General features: G+C 40.7%; 1 protein-coding gene across 2 annotated transcripts in view; it reads left to right on the forward strand.

The window, feature by feature from the left end:
* Positions 1 to 26,214, forward strand: part of CD86 (CD86 molecule) — a 68,031-nt gene extending 41,817 nt beyond the window's left edge. Inside the window, exons 3-7 of one of the 2 annotated variants that reach the window (XM_045902974.2) lie at positions 5,897 to 6,235; positions 8,765 to 9,067; positions 12,347 to 12,499; positions 22,088 to 22,133; positions 24,521 to 26,214. In XM_045902974.2, coding sequence (XP_045758930.1) covers positions 5,897 to 6,235; positions 8,765 to 9,067; positions 12,347 to 12,499; positions 22,088 to 22,133; positions 24,521 to 24,614 — 935 coding nt within the window. In that variant the 3' untranslated portion in view covers positions 24,615 to 26,214. The remainder of the gene's footprint in view (positions 1 to 5,896; positions 6,236 to 8,764; positions 9,068 to 12,346; positions 12,500 to 22,087; positions 22,134 to 24,520) is intronic. The other variant, XM_045902975.2, reaches the window with a different exon arrangement.
* Positions 26,215 to 26,445: the final 231 nt, after the last annotated feature.

Raw genomic sequence — 26,445 nt, forward strand, 5'->3', positions numbered from 1 at the left:
GGCTTGAGGAACCAGACTTGGGGCAAGGATGAAAGTGGGCAATTAGAAGGCAATTGCAATTATCCAGTCAAATGGTAATGGAAGCTTGGCCAAGGTTAGTATCTGTAGACCCAGTGAAAAATATTCCAATTCATAATCTATCTCAGTGAGGCAGAAGAACTGATGGAGTGGTGGCAGGAGAAGGAATGAAATGAAAAGATGGGAGGTGGTGGTAATAAGGTGAGGTGCTTGATACTGAGAGTTTGGGGGAGATACAGAGGGAGCACTGGGTCTGGGGTCTGGTCCAAGGAGGAGATGGCTGAGGCAGAGTGGACAACAAGACCATTGGAGAGGAAAAGGACAAGAAAATGAGAGGCTCGACACTGTGTGCATAAAGCTGAAAGCACCTAGACAGGGTCAGTGAAGGAGAAGGCAGGAGAAGTTGGATGCAGCAAGCCAGGTACTCAGATCTTCGGTGAATAAGGGGCACCTAGGAGGAAGATGAACAACAGCAGCCATGAGGGGTTAGGGGTAGTATAGCCTGATGGCTTGTACTTTGAAGGAGCTGGGTTGTTTTATTTTAACATATAATGATTTTACATTATATGATGCTTCATAAACTTTAATAGATCATATTTCATAAAACATACAGTATATTTTTATAATTTTACAAAATATATACAGATATGTGTAATATATAAATATATAGAGTTATCTATATATTTATATAGATAATAGGATACATGTTAAGCTTGAAATAAAAGCAAAGCTAGTTTTAGCAGAAATATCATGTAGGCCATGAAAACTGCTGAAAAACCATCCCTCCTCTACAACAGAGGATCTTACTGTTAAAGAAAAAAAATATTAGATGACACTTCTTAAAGCACAGTAAAGAAGACTTTATCCAAGGGGTGGAGGTGCTATTGAGATAGGCGTAAGGACCACTGCAAAGGGATTTTACAGTGAGGGAGAGATATTTGGCTCAACTCCAAATATAGCATGGGCAGGTGGGAATTTATAGCCAAGGAGAAAGGTGGGGGCAGGGTGGGGGGCGGTCAGTGGATGAAAAATTATTAAGGGGAGACAAGGATAGGAGGGATTCTGCCCAAACCCACTTAACAGGATTCTTGCTAAGGACAGGCCAGGGTAATCAGACATCCCCTGGGGGATGGTGGAGGATAAGGAACCTGATCAGATTCAAGCATAATCAGGTAGCAAGGTTGGGGATTCTGGTTAAACTGGGTGCTTAGCAGGGTTCTTGCTAAAACTGGGTTTTACAAGGACGTGCACAGATGGGCAGAGGAGTGGATCAGGAGCCTGAATAAATTTTGATCAAGCAAAGAGTCTTTGTCATACCTAAAAGATAATATCTCCAAGATCTCTGGATAAATACAAAACCCCTTTTCTCTGGTTGCCCTGTTCTTTGCTTCATGCTGTCTCCTCACACTTCTCTTACCTATATTAAATTTCAGCTTTGGTTATCATAGTTCTACATCTCCTCAGCCACATCTGTGCAGGCCCTCTCTTGGGTATTTTCTACAGATGGTTCAGATAAGTACTGACAGCAGCGAGTGGGGGAAACTTTCATTGAGATGGAAGACAGGGGAGGAAGAGAGTACCTGCTGCTATATAAAGAGCAGTATCCAGCAGACAGGTGAATATGGATATCTGGAACTCTAGTGAAAGTGATTGGCTGGAAATAAGCATCTGTGAATTAGTAGCTTAGAGTTTGCAGTTGAATCCATGGGGATAGGAGAGAAAAACCAGAGAGAGTGGAGAGTAAGGAGAAGATCAAGAACAGGCCCTTGAGATAATCAGCATTTAAGGAGCGATCAGAGAAAACTGACGAGGAGGTCAGAGAATGGGAAGGAAGAGAGTTTCCAGAAGGAGATAGGCCAACACTGTGACATTCAACAGAGTGGTCAAATAACATGAGGTCTGAAAAGAGCTCGGAATTTGGCACTGGTGGGAAGTCAATGACAACCTTTGAGAGGGAAGTTTTGGCACAGAGGTGGGGGACAGAGGCTAGGGGTGGAGGCAGCAATTGCTACTTACTCTCTCAGGGAGTTTGACTATAAGAGAAAAAGAAACGAAAAGCAGTAGCAAAGGGAATTGTTGAAGTAACTGCTATGAGGAAGGGAGAGGGTAGTAAGCAGGGTAACTAGCTCACAGAACAAATTAAATGGGACAGGAACAGATTTATAATATCATCAGTCTGAACAACTGAATAATTTCCTCCAGTATTGCTCAAACATTTAGTTGTAAGAACAGGCATGTAGATCAAAAGTAAAGTGTTCTTCGGATGAGTTCTGCAATGGCTACAGTGGCTGGTGACTATCCTGCTGGTCAGCACAAATATAGAACATTTCCATCATTGCAGAGAAGGCTTTCGGAAAGCACTGTGCTACAGGGTCTAAACTGGACAGAGCTGAGGTCTTGATGAAGTAAAAGAACAAATGTTGGTGGAGTAATAAAGAGCAAATCTCGGAGGAAGATATCTTGTGGACAGAGATAGGTACATTGGGGTTTAAGATTTTAGGAGCAGAGCTGTCCTTGGTGAAAAGGTTCAGGGTTATGTCATGGGAGAGGAGCTGCTGAAATAGCCTGTGGATAAAGATTTTGAAATGGAAAAGGCCAAAGAACTTTGAAGCCAGGTTGTTGGTGAACTTATCCATGCTGAAGTAGCTCAAATGGATAGTAATAGTTGGTTGGAAAGAAAAACCTTACAACTACTGCCAAAATCCTCAGTGAACAAAGAAGTAATGACAAATGATTAGTAGCTAACAGCAGTGAGAGAGCTAGGCACCTCAAAACAGGAAGGATGTTGTTGCTCAAGTTCCTTGTGAAGTATGCTAAAACAAGCAGTGACTGAGGACAAGGGGTGTCCTTTAGGTAGGGCCAGATTTCAATGAAAGCATAACCTTGGGGGAAACATTTGATGGAGAGGCTGAAGATGCAGAGGAGTTTATTACAATGGAATGAGATTTCCAGAGGACCTAGTAAAGCTTTGAAGGAAGTTTACTAAAAGAAGAAAAATCTATGAGTACAGATAACCATAGTAACATGAGAAAAAGATGGTTCTTGAATGTATAAGACGTGCATTTGGGGTAGTGGCCAGGGAAGACTGAAGTCCCAGGTGTAGTCAGAGATCTCATAAAGTTAGAAGACTACAGTTTTTGTGTAACATTCAAACAGTATATTGCTAAGGAACAAACTTGTCCATCTGATTAGGGAGGTGTCTAGATGGATCTTGCGTGCCTAGCTGCTGACATCATCATAGCAACCAGTTATAACTAGACCCAGACCTTTTCTATTACCCAAGTCCTGGGCAAGGGAGAGAATCTCAATGGGTACCCACCAGTGGAGTCCCAGTGAGTCCAGTAGCTGGGTGACCTAAGATGTGGAGTCATCACACGACTCCACTGAAGCTGCTTAGGAAAAATAGCCCATGAGCTAAATCTTCCCCATGTCATCAGGAATTAGCATGTGTACCATGTATAGCTCTGAGTGATGTCATGGAAGGCAGTGGTTGGTGAGGAACTATAGAGTGCAAATTATGAAATACTTTCAGTTCCACTCGAAATGGACCTCAGAGTGATTTCCACCCCAGAGTGAGGGGAGAAGGAGGAGGGACAGATAGGAACAAATTTTTCCTATCATTACCTTCTCTGTTCTACTTTGGAGACAGAGGTAGAGACACTCTCCTGCAACTTCTCAAACTGAGCTATTGTTAAAATTCAGATTCTGACTCAGCAGGTGTGGTGGGGGAGGGGCAGAGATTCCACATTTCTGACCAGCCCCCTGGTGATGCTCATGCCTTTAGAACACAGACCACACGTTTGATTGGTAGGTGAGGAGGGGGACAGTCAGATGGGTGTAAGGGAAAGCCCGTATAATGTGTGGGACGGGGGATCCAAGTCAGAGAATTTAGACTGGTCTGTTATTGGAAAGAGTGGATGGGAAGGAGAGACGATACTGTGAGGTTCTGCAGAGAAATAGTCATAAATCAAGGAGAGAGAAGAAGCCAAAGGTGAAGTCATTTCTGGGCCCAGTAGGCAATAACATAACATTGACCGTTAACTGGCAGAATTTTCAACTATGAGTTTGGTTTCTCCCTTAGGTCATCTGCCCTAAAACCAGAATGAGTTTTCCCAGAGATATAGCTGCTAGAAGTTTTTACAGCAGGTGGCACTCTTACATTATCATTCAGAATTTAGCAAAGAAGCAGCAGGAGTCCCAGGATTGCCTTGTAAGGCAGTTGCTGAATACAGTAAATCTTCCTTAGGTTCCCCTTTCACAGTTCCAGGTACTCAGGTAAATTTTCCCACCACCCTCCAATATGGGAACACATCCTGTACATATGCTGCATTTTATATTTGCCAAGTGCTTCACAGGGTTCTAGTGAACACAATGCAATAGGCAGTGATGTGAACTGGTGCTGACTCTCACAGGTGCCTGAGTCCTCTTCCCTTAGAATTCAAACGACCACCAACCCTTTTGATTATGTGTTCTCACTGGGCCACTCTGTGGACAGTTCAATTTTGCCAAGTGCATGTCACTCTTATTTGTCCTACTCCCTCTTAGAAGAGAAACCCATTGATCAGATCAATTTACTTTCTCCTACCGCCCTCAAACACACCTCAAAGGAACTCCTCTCATCTCTCTCACCAACCTACCTCCTCTTTCCCCCTTAATGTCAACAACTCTTCACTGAAGTCTGGAATGATGAAGCTTTATTCAAAACCCACCCTAACATTTTCCCCATGGCAGCATTTAACTTTATATTAACTAAGAAACAGCATTTCCCACTAACCCTGCACTTCTCACCCACCACTACTTAATTTCTTGGCCAACTCTCAAGTAATTCTGTAACCCAGAATAGGTCCACAAAACCCTGTAATTGAACACATTTAAGGAGCTAAGTGGCACACATCCCTTCCACAAACTTCAATATGTCCTCAGGGGTGAAAGCCTTTCTCTGAACTCTCCCAGCATGTCCTCCAGGGGTTGTAAAAATTTCCAGTGGCAATGCATACTGGGAAAAGCAAGTGTCTCGTACCTGGGGTTTCCCCAATACTCCAAAAGCACATCCTCACCTTCTTATCTATGATTCATTTCCAGCATTTCATTCATGTACCTTAAATGGTCTTTGACCAGCACAATCCCAAAACAACCATCAGAAGGCCCAGTTCTCCTTCTGATCCCTGAAAGAGCTTAGAGAGGTCACTGAAAATAGAGGCTTTGGTTCACTGTGTCATTTCCAAACTGTTTTACATCCTTGGGCAAGCTGGCCATGGAAACAGCATTCATGAGGAAAACTCTATAAAGGGAACTATTTGAATTTCAAAGATATTACTCAATGTGATACCCAACTAGTAAGGCATAATGAGGGGGGCGGATATTAAATTTGTTACCATTACCAGAAATCTTTTCATATAGAGGGGCAAGGAATAAGGGGATGGGGAGGGAAAGGGAGAGCTTTTGGTGATGGTGTAGAAATAATGGAATGAAGTGAAGTGAAGAGAATCAGTATTCAGGTTATAGCAAGGTTAACAGATGGGTGGATGCATTGTCTAACTCTGCTGTTTTTCCCTGGTCTGGGATTTAAATTCACAGAACCACAGTACTAGAAAGATTCTTGGAACACTTAGTCCACCCCTTCATTAAACTGATAAGGAAACTGAGCCTCATGGTGGTGCAGTTTGCACAAGGCCCATATTTATTTATCAGTGGAGTGAGGACAAATGTCCCATTCTCCAGATGCCAGTATGTAGGCACATTCCAGAGTTTAATACCTAGTTCTTCAGTATCATTACTGATAAGATAGCAGCTGGGTATTGTATAAAGAGAAACGGAGTTGTTTTTTTCTCCTTCCTTCTTGTTTCTCCTTCCCTAATCTCTACCTTTCCTTTTTTAGGTGCTGCTTCCATGAAGAGTCAAGCATATTTCAACAAGACTGGAGAACTGCCATGCCATTTTACAAACTCTCAAAACATAAGCCTGGATGAGTTGGTAGTATTTTGGCAGGACCAGGATAAGCTGGTTCTGTATGAGCTATTCAGAGGCAAAGAGAACCCTCAAAATGTTCATCCCAAGTATAAAGGCCGCACAAGCTTTGACGACAAGGACAATTGGACCCTGAAACTCCACAACGTTCAGATCAAGGACAAGGGCTCATATCAATGTTTCATTCATCATAAAGGGCCCAAAGGACTAGTTCCCATGTACCACATGAGTTCTGACCTATCAGTGCTTGGTATGTAGTCAATGGCGCATTCAGGTCCCTGGTCTTCTCAGATGAGACTGCAATGAGCAGAGAAATGTTGGGGTGGGGGGTGGAGGGAGTGGGAGTGTTGTGGGTGGTACCTGTAGGGAGAAGGCATGAGACAGCCATTTCTGGGAAGTCCATTTGAAGGGAATGCAGGGTTTGGTGATGGGGAACTGAAAATCCTTTGTACTTTTAATAGTTTGCTTCTGAAGGATCAGTAAGAATTTGCTTTGGGGACAACTTAGGGCTAACTGAACAAAGTTAATGTGGCTAAGGGAAAACCACGGGTAATTTGGCCATTACTAAGTTTACGTAACTATACAGGCCTCAGATCTCTTTTACATTCATTTTTTTCCTTTGGTCCAAGATTTGTCACCCACTAAATCTTTGCCTAGAGCTCCTAGCAAAGGTGACAGCTGATTGATTTGGGTTTTTCCTTCAGCCTCCTGGAGGTCACTTATGAGCTGTTTGCTGCCCAACCAAGAGCCCGGTATACAGTTCTGTTAACATACGCATAGATTTTGATGCACAATTCTGTTAACATACGTATAGATTTATGTAACCACCACTATAAATAGTATACAAACATGTCCATCACTCTAAAAAAATTTCTTCATGCTATTGCTTTATAATCATACCCTCTCCATACCCATAAGCCCTGTTTTGAATCCTACAGTCTTATCTTTTTTGAGAACATCACATAAATGGAGCCATACAGTATGTAACCTTTTAAGATTGGCTTCTCTTTTTTTTTTTTTTAAGATTTTATTTATTTATCTGACAGAGAGAGACACAGCGAGAGAGGAAACACAAGAAGCAGGAGCGGAGAGGGAGAGGGAGAAGCAGGCTTCCCGCAGAGCAGGGAGCCCGATGCAGGGCTTGATCCCAGGACCCTGGGATCATGACCTGAGCCGAAGGCAGATGCTTAACAACTGAGCCACCCAGGCACCCCAAGATTGGCTTCTTTTATTTAACATAATGCCTTTGAGATTTATCTAAGTTGTTGCATGTATCAGAAGCCTGTTCCTTGTTATTGCTAAGGAGGATTCTATTTTATCCACTCAACCCATGGAAAGACATTGGGATTTTTTTTCAGTTTGGGGCTATTATAAATAGCTGCTGTAAACATGTACAAGTGTGAACATAAGTTTTCATTTCTCTAAGGTAGATATCCAGGTGTGGGATTACTAGATTCAGATTAACTTCTGATGAAACTGGAGAAGGCAGATCAACAGTGATTCTGAAACCACAGAATAAAGAAAAGGCAAAAATAGAAATAGAATGAGGAGTCCTCCCTTTAAGCCTTGTGTGATTCAAACTAGGCTGCAAGAGTTTTGGAACATTTTACCAAGTGATAAATAAGTGTTTTTAAGGTATGGCCAGATACCATTGAAGAACATGGTGTGTTTTAGGTGGGTCACAATCATTTTTTTATTTTAACAATTTTATATTTATTTTAATGTAGTAGGAAAAACAATAACTCACTTCTCCAACCTGCGATCGCACAGATGTTGTTAAGGAGGCCAAAGGAGGTAGCACCAGGGCAATCTCCTTTCTACAGACCACACAAAATACAAGCAGAGGACTTAAGTAATGTGTTGGTACAGCAAAACTTAGAAAGGTGATATGCAAATCACTGGTTTTAGAGACAATAAATTAGAAATTAGTATGCAGAACCTGAAAACTACAGTAACTATTAAAGAATAACAGGATTTTGGCTAGCAGAAGGGGCTAGGTGCGGTAATCCTTGACAGCCATTAAAATCTGAATGGCAAACTAAGGCGAGAGAAGCTCTATGTTTATCAAGATCTTACATTTTCCCTAAAAATGGCTGGATTTGGCCTTCATCTTATAATACATGATGAAGACAGTCATGCCCAAAACCAATATTCTGAATTTCTAAATCCAAAGTCCCCATCCACTCACTTATCAGTATCCTACTCAGGTTTCTAGATGATATGGCCCAGAGCATGCCAGCACCATGAACTCTGTTAGTGTCAGTCGTTTTCTGCTTCCTTAGTCTGGCAAGCTGAAGGAAAAACCCAAATCAATCAGCTGTCACCTTTGCTAGGAGCTCTAGGCAAAGATTTAGCTCATCTGTACAAGGTTACCCAGAACCTAAGGAAATGTATTTTAACCCCATGACACAGCTGGGCTCCAATGTCAGACTACTTCTCCATCCCAAAACTCCACTCCTCAGAACAATGGTCTCATTGTGAATCTTTGGTGACTCAATTTCAGCCCTTCTGTTACTCAGAAAGCACCCCCCACCCTGATTTGGGTAAGCAGGAAGTAAGCATGGCCCAAAACTCCATTCTTGAAAAATAAATGTGGGGTCCTTATGTGGCTCTCACCATGGGCTGAGGCCCACACTTTCGATACCCAAGAGGCTCCCAAGTGTGCCCCCAGTAAGTTCCCAGATCAGAGCCAGTTATTTGCAATTCTCTTCTAGACACTCTTCTAGACACATCTAAATTTAGACTGATTTCTTTTTTTGTATCTTTATTCTGCTTTCAGCTAACTTCAGTCAACCTGAAATAATGGTAACTTCCAATAGAACAGAAAATTCTGGCATCATAAATTTGACGTGCTCATCTGTACAAGGTTACCCAGAACCTAAGGAAATGTATTTTAAGCTAAAAACCGAGAATTCAACTACTAAGTATGATACTGCCATGAAGAAATCTCAAAATAATGTCACAGAACTGTACAACGTTTCCGTCAGCTTGTCTTTTTCAGTCCCTGAAGCAAGCAATGTGAGCATCACCTGTATCCTGCAACTTGAGTCAATGGAGCTTCACTCCCTACCTTACAATATAGGTAAAGCTGCTTCCCAAGACTATTTCTTTCATCAGGTGTTATACCCAAAATGTTGAGGCAGATCATTCAATGTTCCCTGCTTGCCGGGAAGCCTCCAACAGGGCCATTTTGTGGTACTATTAGGAAGGAACCAGATGGAGGGCTCCTCTCTTCATCTGAGTGCTGCTACAGGGTCCCGGAGACTGTGAACATATACTGCACTTGAGGAAGTATGCTTTTAGCCCTGAAACTGACCCAGTCTTTTGGGCTACCTTTGGATAGAAGATTCTGAAGTTTAAGTCAGAAAATGCAAGATTCCTCCAGGCTAGAATTCTTCCATTCATACACACACCCACAACCCCCCCCACACAAACACACACACACATCATCATCATCATTATCTATACATACATACATACATACATACACACACACGGTACATGCTCTGAGTACAGAGCCACTCTAGATGTTGTTGGCTGCAGACATGAAACCTAAAATGTATAAGACATGCTCTCTGCCCTCAAGTACCTTCCAATAAAATCAGAACTCCATGATGTACACACATGAAAAACTGGATTTTAAAAAGATTGAATTGGGATCTAAAGCATATCCCATGGAAATATGCAACTAAATTTAAAAACAGGAGAGAATGATAATCAGTTTTATAGACATTCAGAGGTAGGTAGGTTCCTTGAGAGCCAGGGAAGTCTTCCTAAAGAAAATGGGACCTTAAAACACCATAAAAGATAACTGGGCTTTAAAAGTACAGTGAAGGGGTGCCTGGATGGCTCAGTCGTTTAAGTGTCTGCCTTTGGCTCAGGTCATGATCTCAGGGTCCTGGGATTGAGCCCCATGTGCAGCTCCCTGCTCAGCCAGAGAATCTGCTTCTCCCTCTCTTTCTGCTCCTACCCCCACTCGTGCTCTCTCTCTCTCGCTCGCTCACTCACTCTCTCTCAAATAAATAAGTAAAATCTTTTTAAAAAGTAGAAAATATAGAAGTGTGGTGAAGAGATGACAGGTATCAGACTTGTGGTTTCCTGAACAGAAAGAAAAATTCGCAGACAGCAACCAGGCTTAGAAGATGAGAGGACCAAAATCAATGAACAGTATTTGATATGGGCACAGGTGGTGGTGGTGGGCATATGTGTCAAGGAAAGACTAAGAAGCAGAAATTCTTGTGGCATGTTGACAGTGTAGTACAGGGTCCAGTCCAGCTGGAGGAAAGGGTTGAAACTAAGCAGTGTCTGCTAATAGAAGTCTAACATTTTGGGGCACCTGGGTGGCTCAGTCGTTGGGCGTCTGCCTTCCGCTCAGGTCATGATCCCAGGGTCCTGGGATCGAGCCCCGCATCAAGCCCCACATCGAGCCCCGCATCGGGCTCCCTGCTCGGCGGGAAGCCTGCTTCTCCCTCTCCCACTCCCCCTGCTTGTGTTCCTGCTCTCGCTGTCTCTCTCTCTGTCAAATAAATAAATAAAATCTTTAAAATAAAATAAAATAAAATAAGTCTAACATTTTAAAGTCCTGGCTTTACCCTGGGGAAAATGCATCCGTGTTTGAGACCCCACTTTTGAGGAGCAGTAACTGCAGGATTCTCTCCTGGAATAAAGGCACTCTGCACCCACACTGCCCCTATCACTGCTTCTTCTGATCCTGACCACTCTCTTCCCATGCATCTACCTTCTGCTTACCTTGACCCCTTCTCCAATCCTGGCCCTTCGGTTTTTCCTTTCCTAAGGCATCCATCCAACTCCTTGCTGCATCCTCTAACTTTGCTGCTTCCTTTCTCCTGCTGTCTCATTGTTCCAACATAACTTGGTCTACGGATACATTCTTATGGGCAGCCTCTGGAGCCAGTTCCTCTCAGTAAGCTTTACCAGTGGGCCAATCCCTTCTCTTGGTACTGATTTCCTTCCACTGAGACTTATCTCTGCCTCGGAGAACCCAGTAAACAGGCTGCACAGAAGCCTGGTTGCTTCTACTGTAGCCTCTCTTGGCCTAATAGAAGCCTCTCTCTCAAAAAAAAAAGAAGCCTCTCTCAAGCTATCCCTGAGGCTCAGCACCTGTATGGAGCCAGCAACACCACTGCACATGACATGCCCTGGGGCCTTCTGCCATGGCTCCCACAGTCTACAAATGAATAGGGCCTTGCCATTCCTGTAGCTTCATCATGGCTCCCCCTTTCTGCTCTTCCTCAACTACTGCCCAAACCTTCCCAGCTGCCACCATCTTCAGAAACATTTCAGCTCCAGCTGCCTCAGGAAGCCAGGGCTTGCCTCTCTCTATCCCTGTTCTATGGCTTGACCAGAGATAGTGTTGACCCTGAATCAAGGAATCTTTTTGGGTATCAAAAGGTAGCAGTCTCCATTTTATCAAGTATAACCCCCGTTTACTGGGAATGCTAAACAGGCTCCAGTGGGATAAAACTAGGACAGACTCAAAAAGTGTTGAATATGGCTTGCAATGCAGCAACTCCTTTTCCTAATGTCCCAGGAATGGGGTATGTGTCCACAAATTGCAGCTATAAACTAATAGGTCAGCTGGTATTATTTTCCTGGAATTTGAGATTAACTATCAGAATGAGTCCCATAAATGTCTATAAAATGGGCCAGTTCTAAGCTTTCCCCTCAAAGTCTATTTTTCAACTTCCTGGAAACTTAGAAATCTCCAGGCAAGGAAGAAAGTCCTGACCTCCCAGGAGCTGATTCTAACCCTGATTCCTCAGGGCACAAAGAGATATCAAATGTATCAAAGACACATTCTGAAAGCCTTGTTTCTTCCACTGTGGCCTCAGTGGAAAAAACAAACAAATAAGCAAAACTGGAGGTAGACAGCTGTTGTATTTGTCCAAATGAGGTGTGTCTGGAGCCTGATCTAGAGATGACAGTGGATGGAGAAATTATTACAAGGGAAACTTCAGGACTCCAGGCCTGGCTATACATGGGCTGAGGAAGCAGGGTGGCGCACAGATGACTATGCATTCAAAGTTGCAGCATGGGTACCAGACCCAGATGCAGAACTAAGGGCCAGGTTGACTTTCTTCTTCTAGATCATAGTCATTGTCATCCCCACCTCTGGGAAGGGAAGGCAGCTTAGTCCAGGCTTTTGGCCAGAAGCACTGGCTTGGTTCTAAGCTGCTAAGGCCCTAAGCCTGGGACTTTCTATGGCCTCATATTGTGGATTTCAGGCTCCTCTGGCAGTAGAGCCCTGGGGAGTTGTTGACTTGTAAATGAAGACAACAGTAATTATAAACCTTTTATAATCGATCTTCCTGGCTGATTAAAAACTTGTGGTCATTTCTAGATGCACATACGAAACCCCCCCCTGCCCGAGACCCCATCCTCTGGATTGCAGCTCTACTTGTAATGTTGGTCATTTTGTGTGGGATGGTGTTGGTGTTCTTTCTAACACTAAGGAAAAGGAAGAAGAAGCAGCCTGGCCCCTCTCATGAATGTGGTGAGTCAGTGCTTGTCCCCTCTGCAGATTGCCATTTTGCAGCTACCTGCGGTCAGGGCCTTCTGGAGCTCATTGGCCGAGCTCAGATTAGCAAAAAGTCAGCAAGTGGTTGGAGGAAAAGGTTTTCCTTCAGGGTTTGGAGCCTGTATAGATGGGACTCAACATTATTCTCAATTTCTAGGAGAGGCAACATTTCTAAACTAAGGTCTACAAATGTACTTCTGATTTCCAGACAAAACTGATAATTCCCTGCTTTAGCTACCTCACTTCATGAAGTTACTGTGAAAATTCAATGAAGTAAAATCGTGAAAATACTTCTAAATGTTAATGACTATGGACCTGGCAGTGTCCAAGCAGAGAAGCTTGGGGGGGTGGAAGGGGAGGATTAGATGACCATAAGATTTACTTTCATTTCTCTAAAAGTCTAGGTTTCTGAGAAAAAAAGTGGGATGAATTGTTCCCCATTGGCTTTTTAAAAGTAATATTAACTTTTATTGATTACCAAGTATTACATACCCATTACCAAATATGCTGAAAAAAAAATATCTATAGTTCCACTAGTAAGAAAGAAATGGTTATACAGACAAGATTTTGGTTTATATCTTCCAGATTTTTCTGGAATCTATGTTATTTTCCATAAGTGGAATAATACTATAAAGACTGCTTTTCACAGTTTAGATAATATCATATGTACTGTTTTCTAATTTATTTGTACTAAACATAGTAAGAAAATTTTCAGTGTCACTAATTATCATTCTATAGCAACATTTTAAATGACTGTGAGATATTCCATTTTGTGGATACACCTTAATTTATTTAACCAACTCCACATTCTAGGACAGTTAGGTTGTTCCCATAGTTTTGCTATTGTAAATAGTACTGCACTGAGCAGCCTTCTCATTGACTTTTGTAAAAGTGGTACTGTGCTTAATGGGGGACAAAGGGGTCCTGACTTTATAATAATCTTATGCTCCTTTGTGGTTTAGGCTGCTTTGGGCGAAGTTGCAAGGTAAGGTTGGATTTTATCTCAGTAATAGATAAGTAGTAGTAGTAGTAGTAGTAGTAGTAGTAGTAGTAGTAGAAGTTTGGTTGGTGCTTATAATTAAGGTAACCTTCTTACTCGCTTTGGTAAAAAGCACCAGATGAGTAATGCTTCTGATCAGCATCTTATTTAAGATTTCAGTGTACTGATTTTAAGATCCACTAGAAAATAGATGGATGACATTAGCAGTCACTCATTTCATCCTGCTATATTTTACAAGCAAGAAATTGGGGAGTTGATTATCCATTTTCAAGAAATGAATACAAAGCTTATGGTAGAGTCATATTCAAACTGCCAAAACATGGGGTGTGCTGATATCATAATAGATTTCTATGCTATAAAAGTGTAAAATGCAGAGCACAGGGCCAGATGTACAGATATATTGTACTTATTGAAGCTTTGACTTTTCAAGGTGAGAATTATGAACTGTTTCTTTCAATCTCATTGCCATTTAGAATTAGCTAACTATGCAGAAGCACCTTCAGCTTGGAAATAAGCTGTTTCCTAATTTGCTTTCCATTCGAATGATTAGTTTACAAATGAAACAAAGAATAAGGGGTGGAGAAAAAGAGAGGAAGAATGTTTCTTCCCCCAAGAGGCAATCAGAAAAATTCAGGAGACAAGAGAGTTAAAGAAGATGTGTGTGTACACATGAAAGAAGCTGAAAAGGGGTTCAAGAAGCTTGTGTATGCATAGGAAATGGTCAAATTAGGCTATGAGTGGTAAAAGGCAAACTATAACAAGAGACTATAACATAAGACCTCCTCCCCACAAGAATGTGATAAAGAGTATTGCTAGGAAAGTTCGGTCAGATGGTCACCTGTGCTAATGAGTTTGGTCAAAGAGAAGAGTCTTGGGGCGCCTGGGTGGCTCAGTCGTTAAGCGTGTGCCTTCGGCTTGGTCTGCCAGGGTCCTGGGATCGAGCCCCGCATCGGGCTCCCTGCTCCGCGGGAAGCCTGCTTCTCCCTCTCCCGCTCCCCCTGCTTGTGTTCCCTCTCTCACTGTGTCTCTCTCTGTCAAATAAATAAATAAAATCTTTAAAAAAAAAAAAAAAGAAAAGTCTTAATATCATTGGAGGAGAAGATGTACCAAGTAACCATGCCATGTAGATATGTTTGTAAATTTGGGTTCTGTAATTCAGCAATGTCTGCACTTGCTTTGTGGATACTTCTGGCATTTTCTGTATGATAGACTGCATAATGCCCCCAACAAGATGTCCACCTCCTATTCACAGAACCTATTATATGTTATCTCACATGGCAAAAGGGACTTTGCATATGTGCTTAAGGTACTGACTTTAAGATGATGAGATTATCCTGGATTACCCAGGTGAACCCCATCTAATCACATGAGTCAGAGCACCTTTCCCAGGCTGGGTTAGAGAGATGAGATGGAAGGAGAGATCCACATCTTTTTCTTTTTTTAAAGATTTTATTTATTCATTTATTTGAGAGAGTGAGAGAGAGAGAGCACATGAGGGGGGAAAGGTCAGAGGGAGAAGCAGACTCCCTGCTGAGCAGGGAGCCCGATGTGGCACTTGATCCCGGGACTCCAGGATCATCACCTGAGCCGAAGGCAGTCGCTTAACCAACTGAGCCACCCAGGCACCCGGAAGATCCACATCTTGAGACAGACTTAACCCACCATTGTTAGCTTTGAAGATGGAGGAAGGGGCCATGAGACAAAGAATGTGGGTGACCTCCAGAATCTGCAACTGGCCCTCAACTGAGAGCCAGCAAGGAAATGGGGATCTCAGTCATACAACCACAAGGAACTAAATTCTGCTAAAACACAGACATGGAAGCAGTCATGATCCATCCACAGAGACACAAGCTTACTGATAACAAGTAGGAATTTCTCCAGAAATGGGGCTTCCCCCCAATCCAATATTAATCCGTTCCTCAGACGAGGCAGCCCTCAAACTAACTCGGCATCAAAAGTCCTTTCCAGTATTTGTTTGGTAATTACAGTTTTTCAGTGCCCCAACCATCCGCATTTACTCTGTTCAGGCTATTAAATGAATAAAAGGGAAATGCCACCATTATTCTAGCTGGTTTCTAATCTCTCTTCTCTTTTTTGATTTGTCAAATAGGACAGATTAGATATGAACAATTGTAACCTTGAATTACAGTCTTTTCCCAGTCAGAAGTTACCCTATCAACTTACCCATCGGGAAGAGAGACTAAAATAGCTCCTCCTGAAGTTTTACTTCCTCGTTTGGGTCTTGTGTGACTGAAATCTGTATGTAATAGAGTCCTACCAACCAACAGTTTTTACAGTTTGCTGCCCTCTACAAACCTGGAAGAGTCTCTGCTCTTTCAGGAATGATTTCTTAAAGGGCAAGTGTCTTTTCTGAAATAAATAATTTTAACCACTATTTAGACAGAAACCTTCACAGGACTTAAAAACTGTAAGTTGATGATATCATCACATCTGGCCTTCAAAATGCTAAATTTGTAATCAAATCCACAAGTTTAGAATCTGCTTTTTTATTGTCTACTTTCATTTTAAAACAGAAACTTTGGTTTTGAAATGGTGATGATTTTGTCATGGGTATGAAAGGACAATATAAATATTCTATGTTGGTCTACAGACATCTGAAATACTATATTAAGTTATAAGTAAGCATTTTTTTTTGCACTGAACTTTTTTTCTTATTTTATTATGTTATGTTAATCACCATACATTACATCATTAGTTTTTGATGTAGTGTTCCATGATTCATTGTTTGCATATAACACCCAGTGCTCCATTCAATACGTGCCCTCTTTAATACCCATCACCAGGCTTACCCATCCCCCCAGGCCCCTCCCCTTTAGAACCCTCAATTTGTTTCTCAGAGTCCATAGTCTCTCATGGTTCGTCTCCCCCTCCGATTTTCCCCCCTTCATTTTTCCCTTCCTACTATCTTCTTCTTTTTTTAAACATATAATGTATGATTCGTTTCAGAGGTACAGGTCTGTGATTCAGCAGTCTTACACAATTCACAGCACTCACCATAGCACATACCCTCCCCAATGTCTATCACCCAGCCACCCCATCCCTCCCACCCACCCCCCACTCCAGCAACCCTCAGTTTGTTTCCTGAGATTAAGAATTCCTCATATCAGTGAGGTCATATGATACATGTCTTTCTCTGATTGACTTATTTCGCTCAGCATAACACCTTCCAGTTCCACCCACATCGTTGCAAATGGCAAGATCTCATTCCTTTTGATGGCTGCATAATATCCCATTGTATATATATACCACACCTTCTTTATCCATTCATCTGTCGATGGACATCTTGACTCTTTCTATAGTTTGGCTATTGTGGACATTGCTGCTATAAACATCGGGGTGCACATACCCCTTGGGATCACTACATTTCTATCTTTGGGGTAAATACCCAGTAGTGCAATTGCTGGGTCATAGGGTAGCTCTATTTTCAACTTTTTGAGGACACTCCATACTGTTTTCCAGAGTAGCTGCACCAGCTTGCATTCCCACCAACAGTGTACGAGGGTTCCCCTTTCTCCACATCCCCGCCAACATCTGTCGTTTCCTGATAAGCATTCTTTAAGAACAACTTTGAAAAAAAATAGAACTTAACCAGATTTTAAAGTATCTAGAAGCTGAGTCAAATAAGAAATAGTTCAAGTAACTGAGAATGCATAGCCAGAAAAGAAGTCTTGGGGAGAAGAAAAAGTGTTCTCTTCAAATATCCAAACAGCTGTCACAGGGCACAAAGATCTTACTTAACTGTGGCTCCAGCGGGCATCTCAATGCATGAATGTTATGAGAAGATGTAAAGACATAAGACTGAGTTTTCCAACAGCTAAGGCTCTTTTAAAATTATGTAGAAAACAAAAACTTCTTCCTCCCATGAAGGATTAACTACTATAGGAATGTCCTTCCTACTGTAAACAACTAGAAATCAGACAAAATATGAAACAACTGTTTTCAGACATTGGACAATAAGCTGTAGAAAACTGTAGCCCCTGAAAGAAGGAAAAAGATGAGGTGAGCCCTATCATTGCCCCCAAGTTACTGCCTGAAGTCAGTTTCCAGGCTGCTCTAAAAGTAGGGGGAGCCCTGATACCAAAACTGGAAAAAGACATTACAAGAAAAGAACACGATACATATATCTTGTGAAAATAGATGGCAAATTCCTTAACAAAATTACCAACTAAAATCTAGCAATCTGTTAAAAGTATGATACATCACGATCAAGTGGGGTTTATTCCAGGAATATTAGCTAGGTTCAATATACAAAACTCAAGAATAAAATTCACCATACTGGCAAACCAAAAAGAAAAAACATGTAATCATGTCAGTGGATACAAAAAAAGCATTTGGCAAAATTAACATCCATTCATGATTTTAAAAAAGAAAGAAAAACTCTCATAAAAGTAGGAATATAGAGGAATTTCCTCAATCTGACAAAGGACATATACCAAAATCCTTCAGTTAGCATCATATTTAATGATAAAAGACTGACTGCTTTCCCCATAAGATCAGGAATGAACTCTCACTACATTTCTTCAACATTGTACTGGAGGTCCTAGCCAGTGCAACAGTCTAGGAAAAAAATAAAAGGCATACATATTGGAAGGGAAGAAGTAAAACTTTTTTTTTTCTACAGATAACATGACCATGTTTGTAGAAAAGCCTAAGGCATCCATAAAAAACTATTAGAACTAATTGTGTGGGCTCCTGGGTGGTTCAGTCGGTTGAGTGTTTGCCTTTGGCTCAGGTCATGATCCCAGGGTCCTAGGATTGAGTCCCACATCAGGCTCTCTGCTCAGCGGGGAGACTGCTTCTCCCTCTGCCTCTGCCTGCCACTCGCCCTGCTTGTGCTCTCTCTCTCTCTCTGTCATATAAATAAATTTTTAAAATCTTAAAAAAAAAGAACTAATTGCATGTAGCTAAGTCTCCAGGTACAAGGTCAATACACAAAATCAAAATCAGTTATATTTCATGAAAAAATTGCCATTCTTTCCTTGAAAGAATGGGATTAAAACAATAAAAACACAGATCCCAGTATATAAAAGCAACACATTTACAAAAGAAATTTGCATATCTTAAGTAAATGGCTAGGAAAGTCAAAAATATATTCAGCCCTTTGAATTTCCCTCCCTTCCCCTATGGTCCTCCGTGCTATTGCTTATGTTCCATATATGAGTGAAACCATATGATAATTGTACTATACAGTGGCTAACTGAACATAATAAAAAAATAAATATATATATTCAGACTCCTTCCTAATAAAATAGTTGCAAATTAAAAAAAAACAAAATCAGTTATATTTCTATATAATCACAACAAACAATTTGGACACTGAAAAAATTTTAAATACCATTTACAGTAGCATCAAATAATATTAAAAGCTTGGAAGTAAGTTTTTAAAAACAAGTAAAAGACCTACACACTAAAAACTAAAAGACATCACTATTGACAGAAATTAAAGTAGGCCTAAATAAATGGAGAACTATAACATGTTCATGGATCTGAGGAGTACATATTAAGATATCAATTCAGCCCAGGGGCACCTGGATGGCTCAGTGCCTTCAGCTCAAGTCATGATCTCAGGGTCCTGGGATCCAGCCCGGAGTCTGGCTCTCAGGGTCCCTGCTCAGTGGAAGTTGCTTCTCCCTCTCCCCCTGCCCCTCCCCCCTGCTTCTTCTTCTCTCTCTCTCTTTCTCTCAAATAAATAAATAAAATCTTTTAAAAAATTATATCAATTCAGCCCAAACTGATCTATGGATTCAGTGAGATACCAATCAAAATCCTGGCAGGCTCTTCATTGTAAATAAAAAGCTAATTCTAAAAGTTCTATGGAAATGCAAAAGACATACAACTGCCAAACAATTCTGAAAAACAAGATCAAACACAGACAACTTATACTATCTTATTTCAAGTTTTACTACATAGCTATAGTAATCAAGACAGTGTGATATTGGTGAAAGCACAGACATACCAACCAATGGAACAAGATGGATAATCAAAAAGTAAACTCACATGGTCAACTGATTTGGACAGAGGAGCCAAGGCAATTCCATGCAGAACAAGATAGTCTTTTTGACAATGGTTTTGGGACAATTAGATATCCACATGGAAAAATATGAACCTCAACACACAAAAAATAACTTGAAATGGACAATAGACCTAAAAACAAGAGCTAAAATTAAAAGACTTAAAAAAATTGGAGAAATCTTTATGATCTTAGGTTAAGCAGATCTTAGACAGGACACAGTAAGCACAAAGCATAGCATAAAAAGTAAAAATTGATAAACTGAACTTCATCAAAATTAAAAACTTTTGCCCTTTGACTTTGTTAAGAAAATTAGAAGTCAAGCCAGCCACAGACTAGGAGAAAATGTTTGCAAAATATATATCTCAAAAGGACTTATATCCATAATATATAATTATATATTACTACCCAGTACAGAAGACAATCCATTTAACAAAAGGCTGGGAGCAAAAGATTTGAACACATACTTCATAGAAGAAAATACACAAATGGTCAATAAGCACCATCCCACAGTCACAACACCATTAGTCATTAGGGAAATACAAGTTAAAGCTATAATGAGATACCACTACACACCCACTAACATGACTAAAATTAAAGGACTGGTAAATATCAAGTGCTGGAGAGGATGTGACACAATTGAAACTCTCATGTACTGCTGCACAACCCAGCAATCTTAGATATTTTCCCATGAGAGATAAAAACATATGTCCTCACAAAAACACACACAAAAGTTCATAGCAGCTTTCTTCATAATACTTAAAGTCTGGCATCCTAAATTTTCCTCGGTTGATGAATGGATAAACAAATGGTGGTACATTCATACAAGGAAATACTGCTGAGCTATAGAAAAGAATAGACTACTAGTAACATGCAACAACATGGATGAATTTCAAAAGCAGTATGCTACCTCCATACTGTTTTCAAGAATGGCTGTACTAGCTTGCATTCCCACCAACCAGTATAAGAGGGTTCCCCTTTCTCTGCTTCCTTGTCAACATCTGTTGTTTCCTTGTTGTTAATTTGAGCCATTCTGACTGGTGTGAGGTGGTATCTCATTGTGGTTTTGATTTGTATTTTCCTGATGATGAGTGATGTTGAGCATTTTTTCAAGTGTCTGTTGGCCATTTGTATGTCTTCTTTGGAGAAATGTCTGTTCATGTCTTCTGCCCATTTCATGACTGGATTATTTGTCTTTTGGGTGTTGAGTTTGATAAGTTAAAATAGATCTTGTATACTAGCCCTTTGGAGATACCCAGCCTAGAAGAGGACAATCAATCAAAATGATTTTTCTTTGTAAATATTAAATCCAGAATTACATTAGGATATCAAATATCAAACATAAAATTAATAACTAAATTTTCCCTGAAGAATATAACAGGAGATGGTGCATTTTCTGAGCATTTCGTCTAAATTTGTAATATAGTTGTATCTTGTTTTGTGTTACCAATAGGTTTTAAACTTGTATATATCAGAAACATTTAGAATTTTCTAAAACACTTCATTAAAGTATCTCTATGGTGAAAAAAAAAAGCAGTATGCTAGGAGAAAGACACCAGGCACAAAAAGACCAAAGACCACATATTTATGATCATTTAGAATTTAAAATTCTCAAAAATGCAAAACTATTGTGACATTAACCAGATCAGTAGTTATCAGGGGGTGGGGTAAGGGAAAGATACTGACTGAGAGGGGGCAGGAGGGAACTTTTGGGGCTTATATAAATGTTCTATATCTTGGTGATGGTGGTAGTTACATGAGTGTATACATTTGCTAAACTCACCAAAATCTGTACAGAAAATTATTGGATTTTATTGTGTATTAATTATACCTCAATAAAGCTGATTATTTTTAAACACACAAACACACGTGCACACACCTGAGAACTGCCAATGATAGGAAGTGTTCAAAACCATCAAGGGTGTTGTTTCACTCCCTGAAGTCCTACATGGAGACCCAGGTTAACAACCCCTGCTACAAGTGCCCAAAAGCACTATCACAACAGTCAACTGAAAGGAATTTAAACCCCAAGTTGCAACAGTGCTAAGCCCATTGCAACAGCAACTCAGGCTTTGGGAGGTCTAGCTAGTTAGAGATTTCCCACTTGGGCCCATCCATGCCACACTGGTATGTACCAGCAGACTCATCCATTTAGGCATCAACATCTCCAAGGTTTCCTTTTCTTCCTCCTTCTAAACCTTACTTTCAGAAAAGGATTGAAAACTTTTCCAATCACTAAATGATTGCTAAAACTAAGTTTGTTACCCCTCCCAGCAGTATTTTTATTTTAGTAAAGAATAGAGCTTTAAGTGAAAAACCTATTTCCAACATTAGAACTTAAGGCACAGTGAATAAAGGAAGGCATTTGCTTTTTGGATGCAAAAAAACCTCCTCAGTTGCATCAAGTAAGCATCTATTTAAAAGGACACAGTGATTTCTCTCTGAGTCCTAGGACTTTGGATTCTCTTCAAACTTTCCCTCTTTTACTATCTGCAGGCAATACATTTTCTGAAGTTGTTTTGGTCTCTTTCAGAAACCAACAAAGTAGAGAGAAAAGAGAGTGAACAGACCAAGAAAAGGTGAGTCCTGACCTTCCAACATTGCTGAAAGAGGTACCATCTCCAGCGGATTTATAACTTCACCATCAGTTAAGTCTGAGGCATGCTGAGACCTCAGCAAACATGAACTAATGGAGAGGAAAAGGAAAGTTAGTATCTGGAAGGAAATATTCTAGATATAAATGGATGGCAGGATGTTCAATGCACAATGCTCAAGGGGCACGGCAAGCTGAGTCAAGTTAAAGTAGAAAATTAATACCAAAAGGCTCTGTGTCATGTGCATGAGCTTTATATTATTCACCATGGTAACCCCAGTACCTATCATGGTGCCTGGACTAGTGGGAATCCTACATGTGTGGAATGAATAAATAAATAAGTGAGGAGTGATAACATGTTCCCTTTAGCGTCAGTGTCTTTGCACCTGCTGTGTCCTCTGCTTGGAATGTTCTTCTGCCACTTCTTTACCTCATTCTTCAGATCTTGGTTCAAGCTGCACTTCTACAAAAAACCAACCCTTTCTTAGAGTATGTTAGTCTGTTATTGTGTCATATGGATCCCTATGCTTTTTCTTCATAACACCAGGTAATACTTACATTTTTGTGTAATTTCGTTATTAAACTATGAACTATACCAAACTTTATAGAGAGTAGAGATCATATCAGTTAAGCTTATCTTTGTATTGCCAGCACCTAACACAGTGCCTGGCATATAGTAGGTGCTCAATAAAGTTTTTTTCTATTGTGAAATTGTAGCAGCAGATATTTTTTAATTCATAGAAAATAGCCTTTTTATAATACTAACAATTTTCTGTAGTTATAATTTAATGGCATCTACTGGCTTACAGATAATAGGACTTATTCATAAAATTTACACTGTCGTGGTTTGATAAATATATAACATGTTGGAAAAGAGTTTCATGGAAACGTAAATGCTATTCATCAGGGTTTTAGCTTCTCTTACATTTGCTTTCAGCTGAGCAATATTATAATTTGTTTGATTTTTATTTATTTTTCATTTATTTGCTTACTTTCCAGATTCTTTACCTAATCAAATCAAATCCAAATAAGCAACCCTAAATATGGCCCAGGGGAAATGTGTATATCCTTTTCTTTATATTCTCTTTTGTCCACATACTAGGGGCTATAGAAGACAAAATTTGGTGAGGTGCTTTGTTAAGAGTTCAAGTTTTCAGTTGTTTTTAAATTCAGTTTATTCAAACTAAAAACAAAAAAATTTCACCCATTCTCCCACCCCTCACCCCCCACTTCTGGCAACCACCAATCTCCTCTCTGTGTCTATGAGGTGGGTTTTTTATTATTTATTTTTAGATTCCACATATAAGAGAGATCATACGGTGTTTGTCTCTGTCTGACTTACTTCCCTTATCATAATGCTCTCAAGGTCCTTCCATGATGTCACAAATGGCAAAATCTCATTCATTTTTATGGCTGAATCATATTCCATTATATGTATATACCACAATTTCTTTATCCATTCATCTATCAATGGACACTTAGGTTGTTTCCATACCTTGGTTATTGTAATAAATATTTGTTGATCTGTCTCTCATTCTCTCTCTCTCAAATAAACAAATAAAATATTTAAAAAAATTAAAAAAAAAGGGGGGGCGCCTGGGTGGCTCAGTTGGTTAAGCGACTGCCTTTGGCTCAGGTCATGATCCTGGGGTCCTGGGATCGAGTCCCACATCGGGCTCCCTGCTCAGCAGGGGGTCTGCTTCTCCCTCTGCCCTCTTCCCTCTCGTGCTCTCTGTCTCTCATTCTCTCTCTCTCAAATAAATAAATAAAATATTAAAAAAAAAATTTTTTATAAAAAAAAAAAAAAGAATGAATGTATGCATGAAGGAATACATAAAGATTCCTGGTGATCAGTTGTTTCACAACATGATGAAATCAGATTATCTGTATCTCCATCTTCCCCGAGGAACAGGGCTCTCAAGAATATCAGGGCTCTGGCCACACAGTCATAGGGTCAGGCAATCCTAAGTCAAAAGCCTGGTCACAAAGATACTGTCATAAGCCAGGGTCAACAGACCCAGAGTGCTCAGCATCTACCCAAATACGCACGCTGCTGTGAGTCTAGGAATCCTGGATGGTAAGCGCAGGTACTGAGATCTTGCCTGCCCTCTTAGACTCAGTTCAGGTATGGTCCTGCAGGGAGAAGGCAGCAAGTAATCAACATATGGCAGGGGCAGGTCCAGTCAAAAATAAAGGGTAGTTAATTGAAGGAGGCATGAACAGCACATCTCCACCTATCTCTTCAACAGTTTGTTTCTCCTTATTGCTATTTCAGTGGCTCCCTGTATTCTGCCCTATCACTGAAATCTAGAAAAAGAAAGTGGCTCTATTGCAAAACCTCACCCAATTCCTTTTCTGTTGTTGTTTTTCCAGAGTACAATACCATGTACCTGAAAGATCTGATGAAGCTCGGTGTGTTAACATTTCGAAGACAACTTCAGGCGACAAAAGTACTACACATTTTTAATTAAAGAGTAAAATCCATATGACCATCATTGTTTATATGCCTTTGCTTTCAAATTTTGGCTTACATTTTTTCTTGTCCATTAATATTATTACTACCATTAATAATAGCAGGGGCTCCAGGACTCCTTGCAAGTGAGATGCCCTCCCTATAATGCCAGTTCTGCTCCCTATGCCAGGAGCAGATTTTAACTGCTTCTTTTCATTTGGGAGCGCACGTGTAGGCCAAGCTCACCTGACTGGTTCCTGGCTCAGGACTGCTGTTTAAGACTAACACCTCCTGTTTCAGATTCAGCCTTCTTTTCTTAATTCTATAAATTGTGTTTTATGTAGAACTCCCAATTACTGGAATAATGGCTTTTATCTATGCTTAGTTCTAAAACAGTGCCTCATTCCATCTTGTGTATTTGTGACTACCTCTTCAGTCTGGGTGGGAGTTATGTATGTTATGGCTTTATAGTGCTGTTATTAATATTTTGAAACATAAAGAGATGTGTACTATAATAATGTAATTACTACGTCCTGAGAAAATTTACCCACTTCTCTGTGAGGGTCAGTAGGAAAATGGTGGGTTGGTGCGCTGACAACAAAGAGCAGACCGACTCAAAATTTGGAAAATTAGGAATGATGGAGATAGAACCAGCTCTGAATCCTGGAGCCACTTCTATCTGGGCTGCTGCTAATCTGAGGAGGATCCACCTGCCCAACAAGCTATTGATAAGCCTTAGCAGAGAGCACTGTGTAAAGCCGGAAAGCACTATGCACTGTGAACCCTACTTCTCTTCTTGAAATAAGTGACTGAGATGATGGCCCAGGGCAATTGTTCAAGAGCCAATAAGAGAGATCACAATACTCAAAAGAGAGAAAGAAAAAAAAGGGAAAGCTCTTAACCGACAGAGATGCACATGAATGTCCTATCTGTCCAGCCCTCTAGCAAGCAAAAGGTGAACAGACTGTCCAAAAGAACTTCAGACAGACAGCACCTTCCTTGGTGGTTGGTGAGACGTCTGGATAATACTCAAGTTATCGTGATGCTCCATCTGGCTGGAGGCAGAGCTGGGAGGGAGCGCTATCATCTTGATAATGGGATAAACGGAAGGAGGCTTAGGACTCTTTCAATCATGGCTGAGAAAGAAGGAGCTAGAGTGGAATTAGGAGGACCAAGATGCAAATCATCCAGAGGCCAACATAGTTGGCAGGTGTCCTAGGAAGGGATCAGCTGGTTCAGAGCAGGGCTCGCAAATTTGTGTCTGATACTGTCTATGTCATTCTCAACGATGGGAAAACTGGATGCACAAGAGGACTATGCTAGCCCAGTAGAAATGAGTTAGGTGACCCTGGCTCTAAGGCAGCATCACTAATGGACAGAGCAGCCTCAGTCCAAACCGAGACAGAACTTTGGGAGGCCCAATGCACAGAAATATTTCTTCTTATTCTACATAAAGGAACCTAGAAGATTGTAGACAGCTGTGCTAGCCATGCTTGCCTTGTAATATTACCATTTGTGTGTTGTGCCCTGCCTCTGCCTTCATTAGGCTGAGGTATCTTGTTGGTTCCTAACATGTTTTATACAGTGAGCTCTTAATAAATTTTTCTTAAATTGATTTAAAAGTCTCCATTTTCTGCTTTACTTCAACAGTACTACTCAACTCTCGTAGCCCGACATTACTTCCTCTGTCCTCCTAATGTATTTCCTCCCTCTTAATGTCTCCATGGAAGCCTCATTCTCCAGTCACCTTGGCTAGAGTCCTCTGACTCATCCTAAACCCTCTCCTCTTCCCTTTTCTCTTAGCCATTATATAAGAAAGGGGGGCTTATATAATTCTAAATGTTTA

This window comes from Mirounga angustirostris, unplaced genomic scaffold (assembly GCF_029215605.1).
Source record: "Mirounga angustirostris isolate CCGP_5_RB_7025 unplaced genomic scaffold, mMirAng1.0.hap1 SCAF_1, whole genome shotgun sequence".
Taxonomy (NCBI): Eukaryota; Metazoa; Chordata; class Mammalia; order Carnivora; family Phocidae; genus Mirounga; species Mirounga angustirostris.